The sequence below is a fragment of the Medicago sativa genome, chromosome 3 (genome assembly GCF_051527215.1).
Source record: "Medicago sativa cultivar Bolivia chromosome 3, Bolivia_mono, whole genome shotgun sequence".
In the NCBI taxonomy this organism is placed as follows: Eukaryota; Viridiplantae; Streptophyta; class Magnoliopsida; order Fabales; family Fabaceae; genus Medicago; species Medicago sativa.
This window is the reverse complement of record NC_140751.1, coordinates 69,700,505-69,713,860: the sequence shown is the minus strand read 5'-3', so window position 1 is coordinate 69,713,860 and position 13,356 is coordinate 69,700,505. Positions and strand designations below refer to the sequence as shown.

Here is a 13,356-nt window from a genome sequence, read left to right as displayed (position 1 = left end):
TGATATACAAACACATAATGACAGTAGATGATTTCATGTATAAAAGTGGCGACTTACACTGTAGGAAAGCACTCTTGGTTTGAGGATAAATTACGTGTTTAATTACATGTTTAGTTTGATTATTAATTTAACACCAGCCTATGGGTGTCCATAAAAATAGTTAAACTTTTGATTTTAGAATAATTATGTGATTCGAGCTAATGAGTTGAATCGAGTTGTTCGTGAACTGAAATATAGTCGAGTTCGAGCTTAAAAAAAATGTTCGTCTTAAACTCTAGTCGAGTTTCGAGCCGAATGAAATTTTATCGAGTCGAGCCAAGCTGAGTCAGGTTCGATTTGGTTCGACTAATTTCCACTACAGTGTTTGCTAACAACAAGGTTGGATGATTAGCTGCCTCAAATTTCAATGGATCAACAATTGAACTTATTCTTGATACAGTAACGAAATTGACCTATGATTATGGATTTTTTGTTTCTATCATACGTGAATCTAGTAAATATTCTGATTCTTTGTTTTTATGTGATCCCCAACACATATTAGATGAAATTACCCAACCATCCTATATATAAGGATTTTATGAAGACTTGTTCTGATGCACAATTTCATATTAATGCAAGTGGTATCCCCCCCTCTAATATTTTTCACGTGCAAAAGGTATTTCTTTCTATTTTCCACCAAGGAGCTCGAGGTAATTAAAGTGTTTATTCAAATTGTTGAATTGAATGGTCGCCTTGATTTTACTATTGTTAGTGTTGGTGAACATGTTGTTTTTTAGGTCATTAATGGGTAGTCAATCCCTGTTTATAAGCTCCTTTCCGGTGATAAAGGTGGTACGCTTCTTTGTGCTAAAGAGGCCTAAGTAATCATAACAAGAAGCGAGCTTTGTGATTCTCATGTCAGTTGTTTTCTTGAGATTGTGACTATGTTCTTCTTATGATTAGATGTGATTAAACCATAATCATTTAGTACAGTTCGTTTTATAATTAGCTTTACTCATGGATAAGTTTGTTAGTTAGTTACTAGATGACTTACTCACTAAGTCATGTATATAAATAACTTGTAAATCTCTTTTCATTAATCATTGAAAATCATAACAAACTTCCAATACTTTCTTATCTCTCCATAAACACTTTGTCATTCTCTATTCTTCTCCTTCTCTCAATATTCATCCATTGTTAAGATTGCTTGTACAACAAGAAAGCAATAGATGCGCTAATAATTGGCATCTAGAGCCTGGTTTTGATTCTGGAAAACACGGGAGATTTGTTAGGGGTGAATCTCTGGGAAACACGAGTGAAGTGTGTGTAAATCTCTGGGGAAAACGAGTGCAGTCTCTTTAACTCTCAACAAAATCAAAATTTCCCAATTTATTCTCCTAATATCACTCAACATGTTAGCACAAAGGGTAGTTGCTCTATTGTTCCACAAACGTCAAATGATGAAGAAGATATCCCAAAAAAGTGTGAATTGTATATTGATGGAAGCAGTAATGTGGTGGCGCATGCTAATGTTTACAACCTAGGGACCACTATACACAATCAGGTGCTAACCAATGATATAGTTAGAGTGATTGTTACCAAGGTGATAGATGCAAAGGCTCAAGTACATGTGCCCAGTGATGAGGTGACAACAATTGCTGAGGCTGTGAACACTTTCATTAAATGGCCCAAAAAACTTTTGCGAGTTATTTCTAATAAGGTATTTATTATATTTGTGTCTATCACTATTTACATTTGATATTGTTTAGACTTGTGTAATGTTTATCATAATGGTTTAGGATCTTGATATACATATGAAAGTTTATGTTCCACCAAAAAATTTGGAACCCATTTGTCAAAAATTGATAGTGAAGGCAATGTATATGGCACAAGCTTTGAAGTTTAACACTGAACATAGTGGGATATACATTGAGCTACCAAGGGACGCTATCATGGACTTGTGTTTGGGTAAAAAAGAAGGGAAATGCTAACCGGTGCCCCCGGGGCACTGGTTAAGTATATGAAAAAGGAAATTATATAGTAGTTAATGTATTGAAATTGTGTAATTAATTTATAATAAAGTCAAAAGCAGTTTCCTTTTATGCTAATAATTATCTTTTATGGTATGCTTAACGAGTGCCCCGGGGGGCACCGGTTAGCAGGACCCAAAAAAGAATTATACTTCACTATTTTTGCAAGTGTGGCTGGCGTAAGTATATTTTGTTTGTAAATGTAATGGTCATTCAATTACTTAATTTTATTTATAATGTAATTTTGTTTCACTATATTAGGTATCTACATCGTCGTTATGTTGAATTGGGCAAAAGTGGTATGTACGGATTTCTTGATCCATATTACTCTCTTAGTCAAAATGACCAAGTTAGTGTTAAAATCTACATTCAAAACACGATGGATCATAATAAAATGGGGGGTTAATGGGCTTTTACCCCCTGCAATATAGGCGAAATTTGGTTTACCCCCTATAAAAAATTGAAGATTCCCCCTTGCAATTAGAAGATTCTTTGGTTTTGGATCTGACTGTGTAATTTGGTTGATGTGACGTGCTGACTGTATAATTATTTTCTTTTTCAATTTTTTTTGTTTACACGTGACATTTTTGGCTATTTTTTAAAATGATTAATTAGAATAAATGTCATTAATTTTTTTGAAGAACAAAATATTAAAAAAATGTCTTCATCTTCACAACTTAATTCTTTATCAAGGTTATTCTAGATCTTCATCATCCCAAACATTCAAACCTTCAAGGCATAATCCCAAAAGTTCGTGAAAAAATTCAATACACTGCTTTAACAAATTATCTTCTAATCAACAACAACACAACTCTTTAACAAACTCATTCAACACATCATCAACAAACACAAACCTATCACAACAACAACCCCATAATCATCAACAAACAAACCTAAACTTCATTTCCAAAACCAACAAACTATCATCAACAACAACAACAACCTTTTAATCATCAACAAATAAACCTATCATCAACAAACACAAACCTTCACCGCCAAAACTTCATCACCCCCTAATCGCTTTGCACAACAACAACAACCATCACAATTTTCAAACTCTCAGTTCACCATCAAATCCAACACCAACAACATCAGCACCAAATACGCGTGTCTCACCTCCGTCCAACAACTCAGATCTGAGAAAAAACATAACCCAGAAACACAACAACACAAAACATTTGAAGAACTCTCATCCTCATTTTTAATTTCACACCCAATTTCACAGAACTTTAAGCGCAGAACAACAACAACAACAACACAACCGATCTAGAAAATTTTAATTTTTTTCCATATTGATTAAATTTTTAGGGTTGGATTTTAATTTATGAGAAGAGAAAGATGAAGAGAAGAGAAAAGAACAAAGATAGGGGATTGCTGGGAGAGGATAAGAGAATAGAGAAGGGAGAAGGGAGAAGAGAGGGGTACAGAAGAAGATAAATGAGAAGGATTGGAGAAGAGAGGAGGGGAGTTGGGTTGAAGAAGGAATAAGAAGATGAGGGAGTTGTTAAAGAAGAAGAAGAAGAAGATGATGACGAAGAGGAGGAGGAAGATGAGGGTACGGTGGAGAGAAGAAAGAAGAGAAGGATGAGTTTTTTTTATTAAAAGAAATTTAAATGGAATAAACAAAAATAAAAAAGAATTTTTGTAAAAAAAATGGAAAATAATTATAAAATTCCAACTCAGCGTGCCAAATATGCAATTTTATCCAATCAGCACGCCAAATCGTAAAAAATGTTGAAAGGAGAAAAAAATTGGGAAAGAATTATAAAAAAAATGTTTGTGTCCATTTTGAAGCTGATGTTGCAAGTCCACATTGAAATTTAATTCAAAATCTGTATTTTCTAATAAAAATGAAATATTACAAGTAAAATCAATATAATTAAATTATTTAGATAGTTTAAACTCATTCAAGTTTATAATTGAAGAAAATCAATAAATTGAAGAGAAAATGCATTATCGTTTCAAGAACAAACAAAGCAAAGGAAAAAAATGACAGACTACTAAAGAGTGAAAATTTTGTAAGAAATAGAGTTCAATAAAAGGGTTGAAGTATTTATTATGAATCTTCATAGCCTAGATTTAAATCTAAGAATAACTAAAAAAATTGTTCAAATACAACAAACGATACTCTTCTCATGCTAATCTTATGTGATCTTGATACACAAAGCATCTCCTTTGATTGAAAGGAGAAGGTTCGATAAAGGTTTCGACACTGTTAGAGTAACAGGAATCAACCTTTTGTGTCGCGAAAAGCATCAATGCATTTGTGCTCTCTCACTTTTATCAAACACTATCACATAAATTTTTTGAAATCTCGTCAGAGGGATACATGAACGTGGAACAACCGCTTGAAACACGTGTCGATGATCCATGGCAACGATCATAGGGCAATGAACTTAACCCTAACAGGGTCGAGTGCTTAATTCAAGTCAAATTTTTTTGTGATATTGATGTCACGTCGCCAATCTTTTAATTTTGTATGTAGACGAAGTAACAAATACCACGTAAAACTCACCCACGTAACTACAATGTTGAGAATTGAAACAGAACACACACATGTGTCTAATATAACAATATTGCCATTGCATTTGAGTTAGGTCCACACCACGATTATTTATATATATGCCTATAATATTTATATTTTTCAACGGCCTAATAATCCTATTTTGGCAATACAAGCTTTCCTAGGAAGGCAATCGTTGTGCTGATTTACTTGTCAACTTTATCATTTATTTAGATTATTTAAATTGTATTGTTATGGAGACTTCTTCTAATGAGTTCCATAAGTTTCTTTTTTATGATGGACTTCATGCCTGTTTTGTCCCAAAAAAAATAAACAAATTATACCATTAAACATTTTAGTTGAATCGAATGTTAGAAGAGTCCAAACCACACAAGTGAATTAGATTTCCTTCAATCAACGCAAATCCTTAAACCACATTTGTATCGTCTAATCTCAAATCAATGGTTGAAATTCGCTAAAACTTTGAAATTGTGTGAAATCCCAACAACAAAGATTATGTCCCTACAAATGTTTCACTAATATATCCACGTGCCAATTCATATTCGACACACGTGATCTAAAATAGTCATGTGACGTCCTTCACTAATCACCTATGCACCACTCACAAAAGGCTAATGTTATTTGTTGGACTCAAAAGACTTCAACTCAGCTCTCTGTTGCTAATCTTCGTTCCTAGTAAGTTTTTTGCATCGCACCTTTTTTCTTTAATTTCATTTTCTTTTTTATCACTCTTTCTTATGTTTCATTATTCAACTTTTCTATGGTATGGGTATGGTTATCATATAACTTTAATTATCAACTAATATGGGACCAAACTATATATTAATTGACCCAACATACATGATTTGTCAGCACCTGAAAATTCGAATCCGAGACCTATAGATGAGCACACTCCGGAGTTGAAAGCCTATATGAGCAAGCAAACCCCTGGGGTTTGAGATATGTATGGCATTGGGTCAATTTTGTGTGTTAACCCACTTGGATTGGCCCGATGGCGTAACTGGCGTTGGCTTTGGGACCTTGGAGTGTGCTGGTCTCAGATTCGATTCTCTCTGTGTCAATTTTGATAGGCTAGTTTAGATTCTTACAAAAAAAAAAACTGCTTTTCACACAAAAAAAAAACATTGCTATGCTGGATAATTTTACTGAATTGGAGTGTAGATGACATGGATGAATGTATTTGGTGTGATTTGCGATATGAAAGTACTACTAATGCTTAATGGAAACTTTTATTACCTAACCATGAGGGATTGAATGCTGGGTGGAAAAGAGCCAACAAGAAAGTAAACCTAGGTTGGGTTGGGCCTAACTCAACCATACAAAACAGGCTTGTAAGGTAAGGTGAATGGTGTCTCCTACTTATCTACGATATGAGTAAGATTAGGAATTGGGATTATTTATATCGTAGATAAGATGGTAGAGTCGTGTCTTAAGTGGTTTGTCAATTTGTGGAGAAGATTCATATAAGTACTGTGAAGGTTGGAAAATTGGAGGATACATGATAGTCCGATACTTAAAGGTAGAATGTGAGCAGGAAAAAATTTAAGCCAAATTGTAAAGAGAGATTTAGAAGTAAATGGTATATTTTTAAACTTGATACGGATTTATGATGTTGTTTAATCAATGTATATATTATCCTCGCCTAGTGAGATAAGAATTAGTTGTTGTTATTGTTGGTGGTGGTTCTGGTGAAGTGGTCGATTTCTGGTTGAGATTATCTATAACGCAGAGGTTCCTTCAATGGTGGAAATTTGTCTATATAGCTTTATGATGGACAAAAAGATGTGTGCCCAATATTGCCTTTTAAAAGGTTTTAAAAAAAGAAGGTTTTATTTTAAGTTGTAACTTGTAACCAATATGAGTGAGATAAAAGAAAGCATAACTCAGTTAGTAGGGACATTGCAATATGCAGGGCCGGGGTTCAAACTTGGGATTCCCTACTTATTCACCTTAAGGGTTGAAATTCTAGCCATTAGGCTACGTGATCAGAGAAAGAAAGAAAAACATGAATCATTTTCATATCTCTCTTTTAATTGGAGTTAGAAATTTCTTCTTTTCATTATGTCCGGTTGATAGTTCGAGTGGTATTGTTGTTCATTTTTGTTTTTAAGATGCTTCATACTGCTATAGAAACCAACAAAGATGACCAATTTATTTAGAGTAAGCCATGTCAGTTTATGTGTGAATCACTGGATCTTGTCTGGAGAATTGGCGTATACTAGAATTGGAAGGAAATTTAATGGATAGGAACACTGCTGATATTTGATAGATGTCAAATTGAGCCACTTGATGATGAGGATAAATCCTGTCACAATTGTACGGTACCAAGTATTTGATCTGCGGGAATGAGCTCAAATCTGTAGGAGGAGGTGAGTTGTCTCTAAAAACACCCTGACATAGAATGGGCAAGTAAGCATATACTTGGGGAACTGACCACTCCCTATAACCATTAAACTGGACATGAAGGGGGATTGTCTAAGTAAGAGCGACCATCCACAATTCTGGGATTGCTTGTAGACAAGTCACTACTCGGTCATGCGAGATAGGGAGCTATCGGTAATAGATTATCTTCACGCATGGAGTGACATGTGTCTGCCATTCTTACTGCACCTAATCATTTCTAATCATGAGGGAATACCCGGTGGGGACCTTGCACCCAAATTAGGGTTAGGCCAAAACCCTAGGGAAGGGACGCTTATAAAAGGATAAATGGCATAGAGGGAAAAGTAGACTTTACACAATTTCCAAAATTCTAGGTGATCTTCCAATTAAAAACGTCACTCACCCTGAACAGAGACAGTGACCTAGACTCGTGTTTTCAGACGAGGACAATAGCAACCTAGTTAATGTAAATTTTAGGTCAGTTTCCTTGGTAATATTCAACACTGGTACTCTTTAAGGGGGCACAAATGGTTTATTTTGATTCACATACTTCGTAACTACACAAGATATAACTTTAGGAACATGGTATCCCATTATCTTATAAGATATTTGTGAACTGTGTTATAAACGTTATCCTTACGATATGGAAGCTAAAACTTGTTATGTTTAAGTCATTCTTTATTCTAACTTTCGGAGGTTGTTGTAACTATCAATATCTGGCCAGTAAATTTCAACCACCTTGTTTAGAATATATGTAATATTTTTTCCGTGAGTCGGTTATCCTAAGTTCTTACATTTTGGTTGTCTAGCGTTTAACTTGCAGTATATTTGAACATATTTGCTTGTTTTGGAGCTAAGGTTCCTTTTCTATTCTCTTTAACAGGGGAAGTAAAACCTCTTCATGATGGAAATAAGTATTGCAAGGTAAGCTTACACTAGATGTATAACAGTGCACGTAAACATTGAAGGCTTGAAAGTTTGAATTTTTTTTGGGTAAATTCTTGGTCATGATTCTTCAATAATTTAAATAGGTGTCATCTAGAAGCTCAGGGGATATTCTTTTCTACCATTTTGAGAACAATAGGAAGGGAAAATTCTCAGAAACTTCCATGTAATGTCGCGTCCCTGAATTCTAGACGGGACCTCCAAAGATTAGCCTCTTCCTATCAAACTCTTACTGCCGTGTATCGAAGAAGGCCGTTTTTCTGTAGAACGCAATCTATGCAAACTGGTTTAGAAGAATATGCATCATTACAATCCAGAGATAATCCTAACAACGATATTGATCCATCTATAGACTCAGAAGACGAGATCTTGTCACAACCACATACCAGTGAACAGGTATACCTTTACATTTACTTGATTTTACTAATCATACTATTTCTCTCTATTTGGTAAACAGATGGAGCCATTGTTTTGAAATTTTAGAATGTGAACTGAAAAAATATATAGTACAGTGTTAAACACCGTTCTTCCCCACTTTTCTTCTTACTCTACTTTTGTCTAGGTTTTATTTTCTTATCAATAATTCAGTCTCCTTTGTAAGATGGGAATTGTTTCTATCCTCCACATTTTTGTTGTCTTTGAGGTTATTAATTTCTCTTGTAAATATGTTATTAATTTTTTTTTTATTAAACCCATTAATCATGCCAATTAGTTAGAGTTTGTCTAGATATTGAGATTAGTGCTTGTACTCTTTACCAATGTAGTCAGGATCTAGATCCTACATAGGATTGGTTGGCCGGTGAAGGAACGTAACTCGGTTTGTAAGTAGGATCGGTAGGTTGTTGATAGAGTTGCGAGATATAAACAGAGAATATAGAGGAAAAACAGAGGAACCAAGTAAAACAACATAAAAAAAAAGAGCAAACGAGCAAAAAAACAGAGGAAACAGAGGAAAAACAGCGAAAAACAGTGGAAACAATGGAAAACAGAGCAAAAACGAACCGGAGTGAGGTCGAAGCACGGTTGAGGTGCCGTGGGATGTAGAGTCGTAAGATCCTACGAGCCAGCACTAGATCCTTGATCCTGGCTACATTGCTCTTTACACAATTATTTATATTCAGAATATTTATATATAATTTCCAATAAGAAAAATCAACCAGAAGGGATGGTTTAGCCAAGTTCCAAAAACTGAACACCCTTTTTTGTGCCGTTACTTTGAACTGACTGCTATTGTTCTGTGTATTTTTATGCTCCTTTTTACTTCCCTTAGTTCTCATAACTTACAAGATATACACCGCATACAAACTTACCTTTTTTGGCAAATGGGGAAGAGAGCTTCTTGAATCTGTGGCTCAGAGTTCATAACAAAGGATAGTTTGTATGCGATCAATATCCTGTAAGTTATGAGGTTCTAAAGCTTTGATGCTTATTGCAGTACGTTGAGATTACTTTATTAGGCCAAAAGTATCTCGCGTTTTGATTTTTTTTTGGCTGACACTTGCTGTATATACCTTTTTTGAGTGTATGCAACTTCAATCAATTTATCTTACTTAGATCTTCATTTTCAAATTGTATATAGCAGATAAAGGCACTGCTTGCTGATACTGAAAGAGCAAAACTCACTAAGAAGCTTAGTGAAGCCAACCAGCAAAATCGGTTCCTCAAAAGACAGGTGTGTGTGTGTATTCCTGAGATCTTTTGCATTAGCATTAATTTGAAATCTAGGTACAGTTTTATTTTTCATAGCAATGGGTTTTGTTTTGGTAGTTTATGCTATATCCTAAATAATCACAGTTGGATCACAATCTTGAACGTTAAATATGTGAATCTTATTCGAGAAAAATTAAAGATACTAGACCCTTGGTTGGATTTTTTTACAATGCAATCTGGATGTAGCATCTTACTAAGTATGATCCCGATAAAATGGGATAATTATTTTGGGCATAGTGCTGCTAAATTTAAATGGATTAACAGGAAAATGGGATAATTATTTTGGGCATAGTGCTGCTAAATTTAAATTGATTAACAGGAAAACGTCATATGAGTGGATAGCTTGGCATTCAATGAAAACATCCAATTTGAATGAAATGTGAGTTGGATCAAGTTCTATTGGCCATAGTTGTTGATTGCTGATCCTACAACTGATGTTTAACCATCCACAAATTTCTAGGTCTGCAAACTTCACCCTGCAGATGTCAAGCCTTAAGCACGAGAGAGGTGCCTGTTAGAACTCTCACTTTGGCTAGATATATAGCTAAAGTAGTTGGTTTAGTCAATCCTCGCCCTTTGAGCTAGCTTTTGCCTTTTGGTGTTGAGAGCGGACTAGCCCAAATATAATATTCATAATTATAAATTTATGAAGTTCGTTTATATACAGGTTAGGTGCTGATGTTATATGACTTTTTATTCCTAAAACTATCACCGTGACAGATAGAGTAGCTTCCATATAATGGAGATAAGAAAACTGCTGGACGGATTGGGAACAGCCTTAGTGGTTTGATATTCTTCATTTTATAGTATCTCTACGTCATGCTGATATATGGTTATATGCTGAAACATTTAATAAGGGAAATATTCTTCTAGTAATTTGAGACCATATCTTAAACTTGCCTCTTTTACTCTGCAGTTGTATATAAAGGAAGATGCGTTGGTAAAGTTTAAAAGTGAACTTGCTGTCTTAGAGCTCGAAGTTCAGGTTAAAATCTCTTGCTACCTTCTCAATTTTGAGGCTATTTTTCATGTTGCCCGCATTTCTTCGTTTGATACTAGTTGACAGATTAAATGCATTGATTCTGTGCTATAATGTTATCTCTTTGGAGGCAGGCTTTGGCCAGACTAGCAGAAGAAATAGCTAAATCTGGTATTCCAGAAGGTTCAAGGAAGATCAACGGAAAGTACATTCATACTCACCTTGTTACTAGATTAAAAGGTACTATAATGTTATTTATTTACCCAAATAAATCCACCACTTCTATATGGTTTGCATGTGTACTTATGGTCAACTGTACTTTATTATGAAATAAAACTAATAATACTTACATTACGTCAATTTCTTCCTCTTTTGTATCCTTATTGATGCAACTCCGTTGTTGTCGCCTTCATAGCTGTACACAAACAATTGAATGAGCAAATAAAGGGTGTTGATGCGGCACAATCAAAGGAGGTAGCCGTATTTTGGGTCGGCATGGCTGAGGTAAATATATATGCATGAATATACTTCCAAATATCGAGAATATGGGTTGAAACTTTGTGCCATGGGGACTATGTTTTGCTTGCATTAATGACTATTTGTATCGTGCTCTCAAAACATTAGTATATACTCATAGCTTTCTAAGGATAATGTTATGATTTATGAACATACCTGATGCAACTAACTTTTTTCATTGAAAGTTCTCTTTTTCTATGTTCCTTCTCCCACATTCACCCCTCAAAAATGTTTTTTTTTTTTTTTAAGGGAACACACAAGTTTCTTTTGCTCTTATTATCAAGCTAATCTAAACGTGAGTTATGATTGCTCCAAAAATATTCATCCCATCAAACAACATGACGTCCTTGCTTGTGTTAGCCGATACGAAATAAGTACATGTTGACCTGTACAAATTTGATTTCAGCACTAAGCATTTGCTTCAAATGTTTAGGATATAGATTAATGCCCTGTTCTGATGAACAGTTGAATTAAGCATTTACCATATAAGTGTTTATGTATATGTTATTTCTATACCAAAAGATAAAGTAAAGTCAAATTGGTTTCATATAAGCTATAAGTTGTTTTCTTAAGCTATCCTGAGAAACTTATGGAAATATGCTGAAAACAACTTATGGACATGTCGTAAGTTGCTTCTATAAACTCTCAAATAGTCTCAAGTATTTATGTTAGTTGATAAGTTCAAATAAGTCAATCTAAACCTACCCTAAATTCTCTTGCAAAGTTTTTTTATAATTATGTGTTATGATAAGTAAATAGTTTTAACAGTTGATGAGAAAGTCAACGGTTAATATTTCGACATATTTGTTTTAGAAAATCAATGTGTCTGCTTATGTCTACATTGCTTGTTTGAACCTTTGTTTCCATCAGAGTGTGCAAGTTATGGGCAGCTTTGATGGTTGGAGTCAAGGAGAGCATCTTTCACCAGAATATACAGGTTCATACAAAAGGTTCTCAACAACATTGATGCTTAGGCCAGGAAGGTACAATTTTTATCAAATCACTGAAGCTTTCAAATTGATCTTGTAACCTGAAGTTTTCTTCTAACTCAAACACTAAAAATTATTATGTAGGTATGAAATCAAATTCTTAGTAGATGGTGAATGGCACCTATCAACAGAGTTACCTGTTACTGGTGAAGGGTTAACGAAAAATAATTTGTTAATTGTTGAGTGAGTGTTCTGTATGTTTAAGTAATCTTAGCAACATTTACATGTATGTTGTTTAATCACAAATCTTCCTTGTAAGGGTGGTGCTAAAAAATGGCTTCTTAATGAATTAAAAATAGAAAGAATAGAGAAACATTGTATTGAAAATAACTCTTCTTCAACTTTCAAAATATAGAATACACAACTATGAAGCCCATATACTCCAAGCATGGAGACGTACATGTATCGAATATCGATACTCCACGGATACTTGCGGATACGTACTAACGAAGTATCGGAATTTTAAAATACACACACACACACACACACACACACACACTCACACACACACACACACACACACACACACACACACACACATATATATATATATATATATATATATATATATATATATATATATATATATATATATATTATCAAATACTTATTGGATACTCAACATATACACATTGATACTTTAAGATGTTTCTCATATATGTATCCTACAATGTTATAAGATTTGTCTCTTGGAGTCACGAGACGCTTAAAGTTAAAGGTATTGCTGGTGTTGTTGGTGCTGAAACATCGCAGTGTAGTAAGGAGGGGGCGCACCCATCCAAGCCAAAGGTGGGGGGCCGTCGACCTAAAGCTAGAGGTAAGACATGATCCGTCGTCGTTGGATTTGAAACGTATTGCAAGGTTGTCGGACCCAGATAGGAAGGCATTAATTCAATCTTTTAAGCATTTGAAAAAGAAAAAAAGACCGGTGGGAGAGTCGAGGTCTTCTTTGGAGAGGAAGGAAGGTGTGTCTTTGTCAGTAGGCTCGAGAAATTCAGGTTCTAATGAAGATTGGAAGAGTTGGATGGTTCTTAATGGTAAACAACAAGAGGATGTTTGTGGGGGTGGGGAAGATGATTGGGGTTAAGATGGAGGGGGTATGTTCTAATATGTTCAGCGTGCTAGCAAGGAGCAAAGGTGGAAAGGTGGACGAGGGGGGTGAGGGGAAGGGCGAATGGGAGGGGGCGGTGGCTTGATATTTGTTTGGCTCGGTAGTGAGGTGGGAGAAGGGGGGTCAAAATGAAGATAATCTCTTATAATGTGGTTGGGGGGGGGGGGGGGGGGGTAGGAGGATGGGAAAAA

General features: G+C 34.9%; 1 protein-coding gene across 5 annotated transcripts; it reads left to right on the top strand.

Moving 5' to 3' along the window:
* Positions 1 to 5,146: 5,146 nt before the first annotated feature.
* LOC146939654 (protein PTST, chloroplastic-like) lies at positions 5,147 to 12,420 on the top strand. 5 transcript variants are annotated; one of them, XM_085753222.1, is made up of 9 exons: positions 5,147 to 5,208; positions 7,799 to 7,839; positions 7,947 to 8,256; positions 9,443 to 9,532; positions 10,487 to 10,555; positions 10,684 to 10,789; positions 10,965 to 11,053; positions 11,936 to 12,048; positions 12,139 to 12,420. In XM_085753222.1, the coding sequence occupies exons 2-9, from the start codon at positions 7,817 to 7,819 to the stop codon at positions 12,239 to 12,241; spliced, it is 903 nt and encodes a 300-aa protein (XP_085609348.1). In that variant the 5' UTR covers positions 5,147 to 5,208; positions 7,799 to 7,816; the 3' UTR covers positions 12,242 to 12,420. The 5 variants fall into 5 exon arrangements, with proteins under 5 accessions (XP_085609348.1, XP_085609345.1, XP_085609346.1 ...); XM_085753219.1 differs by having other exon boundaries at positions 9,440 to 9,532; XM_085753220.1 differs by having other exon boundaries at positions 5,147 to 5,209; positions 7,802 to 7,839; positions 9,440 to 9,532.
* The last annotated feature ends 936 nt before the right edge of the window (positions 12,421 to 13,356 follow it).

Bases quoted from the DNA above. Each gene is read 5' to 3' on its own strand.
- LOC146939654 (XM_085753219.1), top strand. From the start codon at position 7,817: ATGATGGAAATAAGTATTGCAAG. The intron at 8,257-9,439 runs GTATACCTTTAC...AATTGTATATAG, and splicing joins AACCACATACCAGTGAACAG to CAGATAAAGGCACTGCTTGC. The intron at 10,556-10,683 runs GTTAAAATCTCT...CTTTGGAGGCAG, and splicing joins TCTTAGAGCTCGAAGTTCAG to GCTTTGGCCAGACTAGCAGA.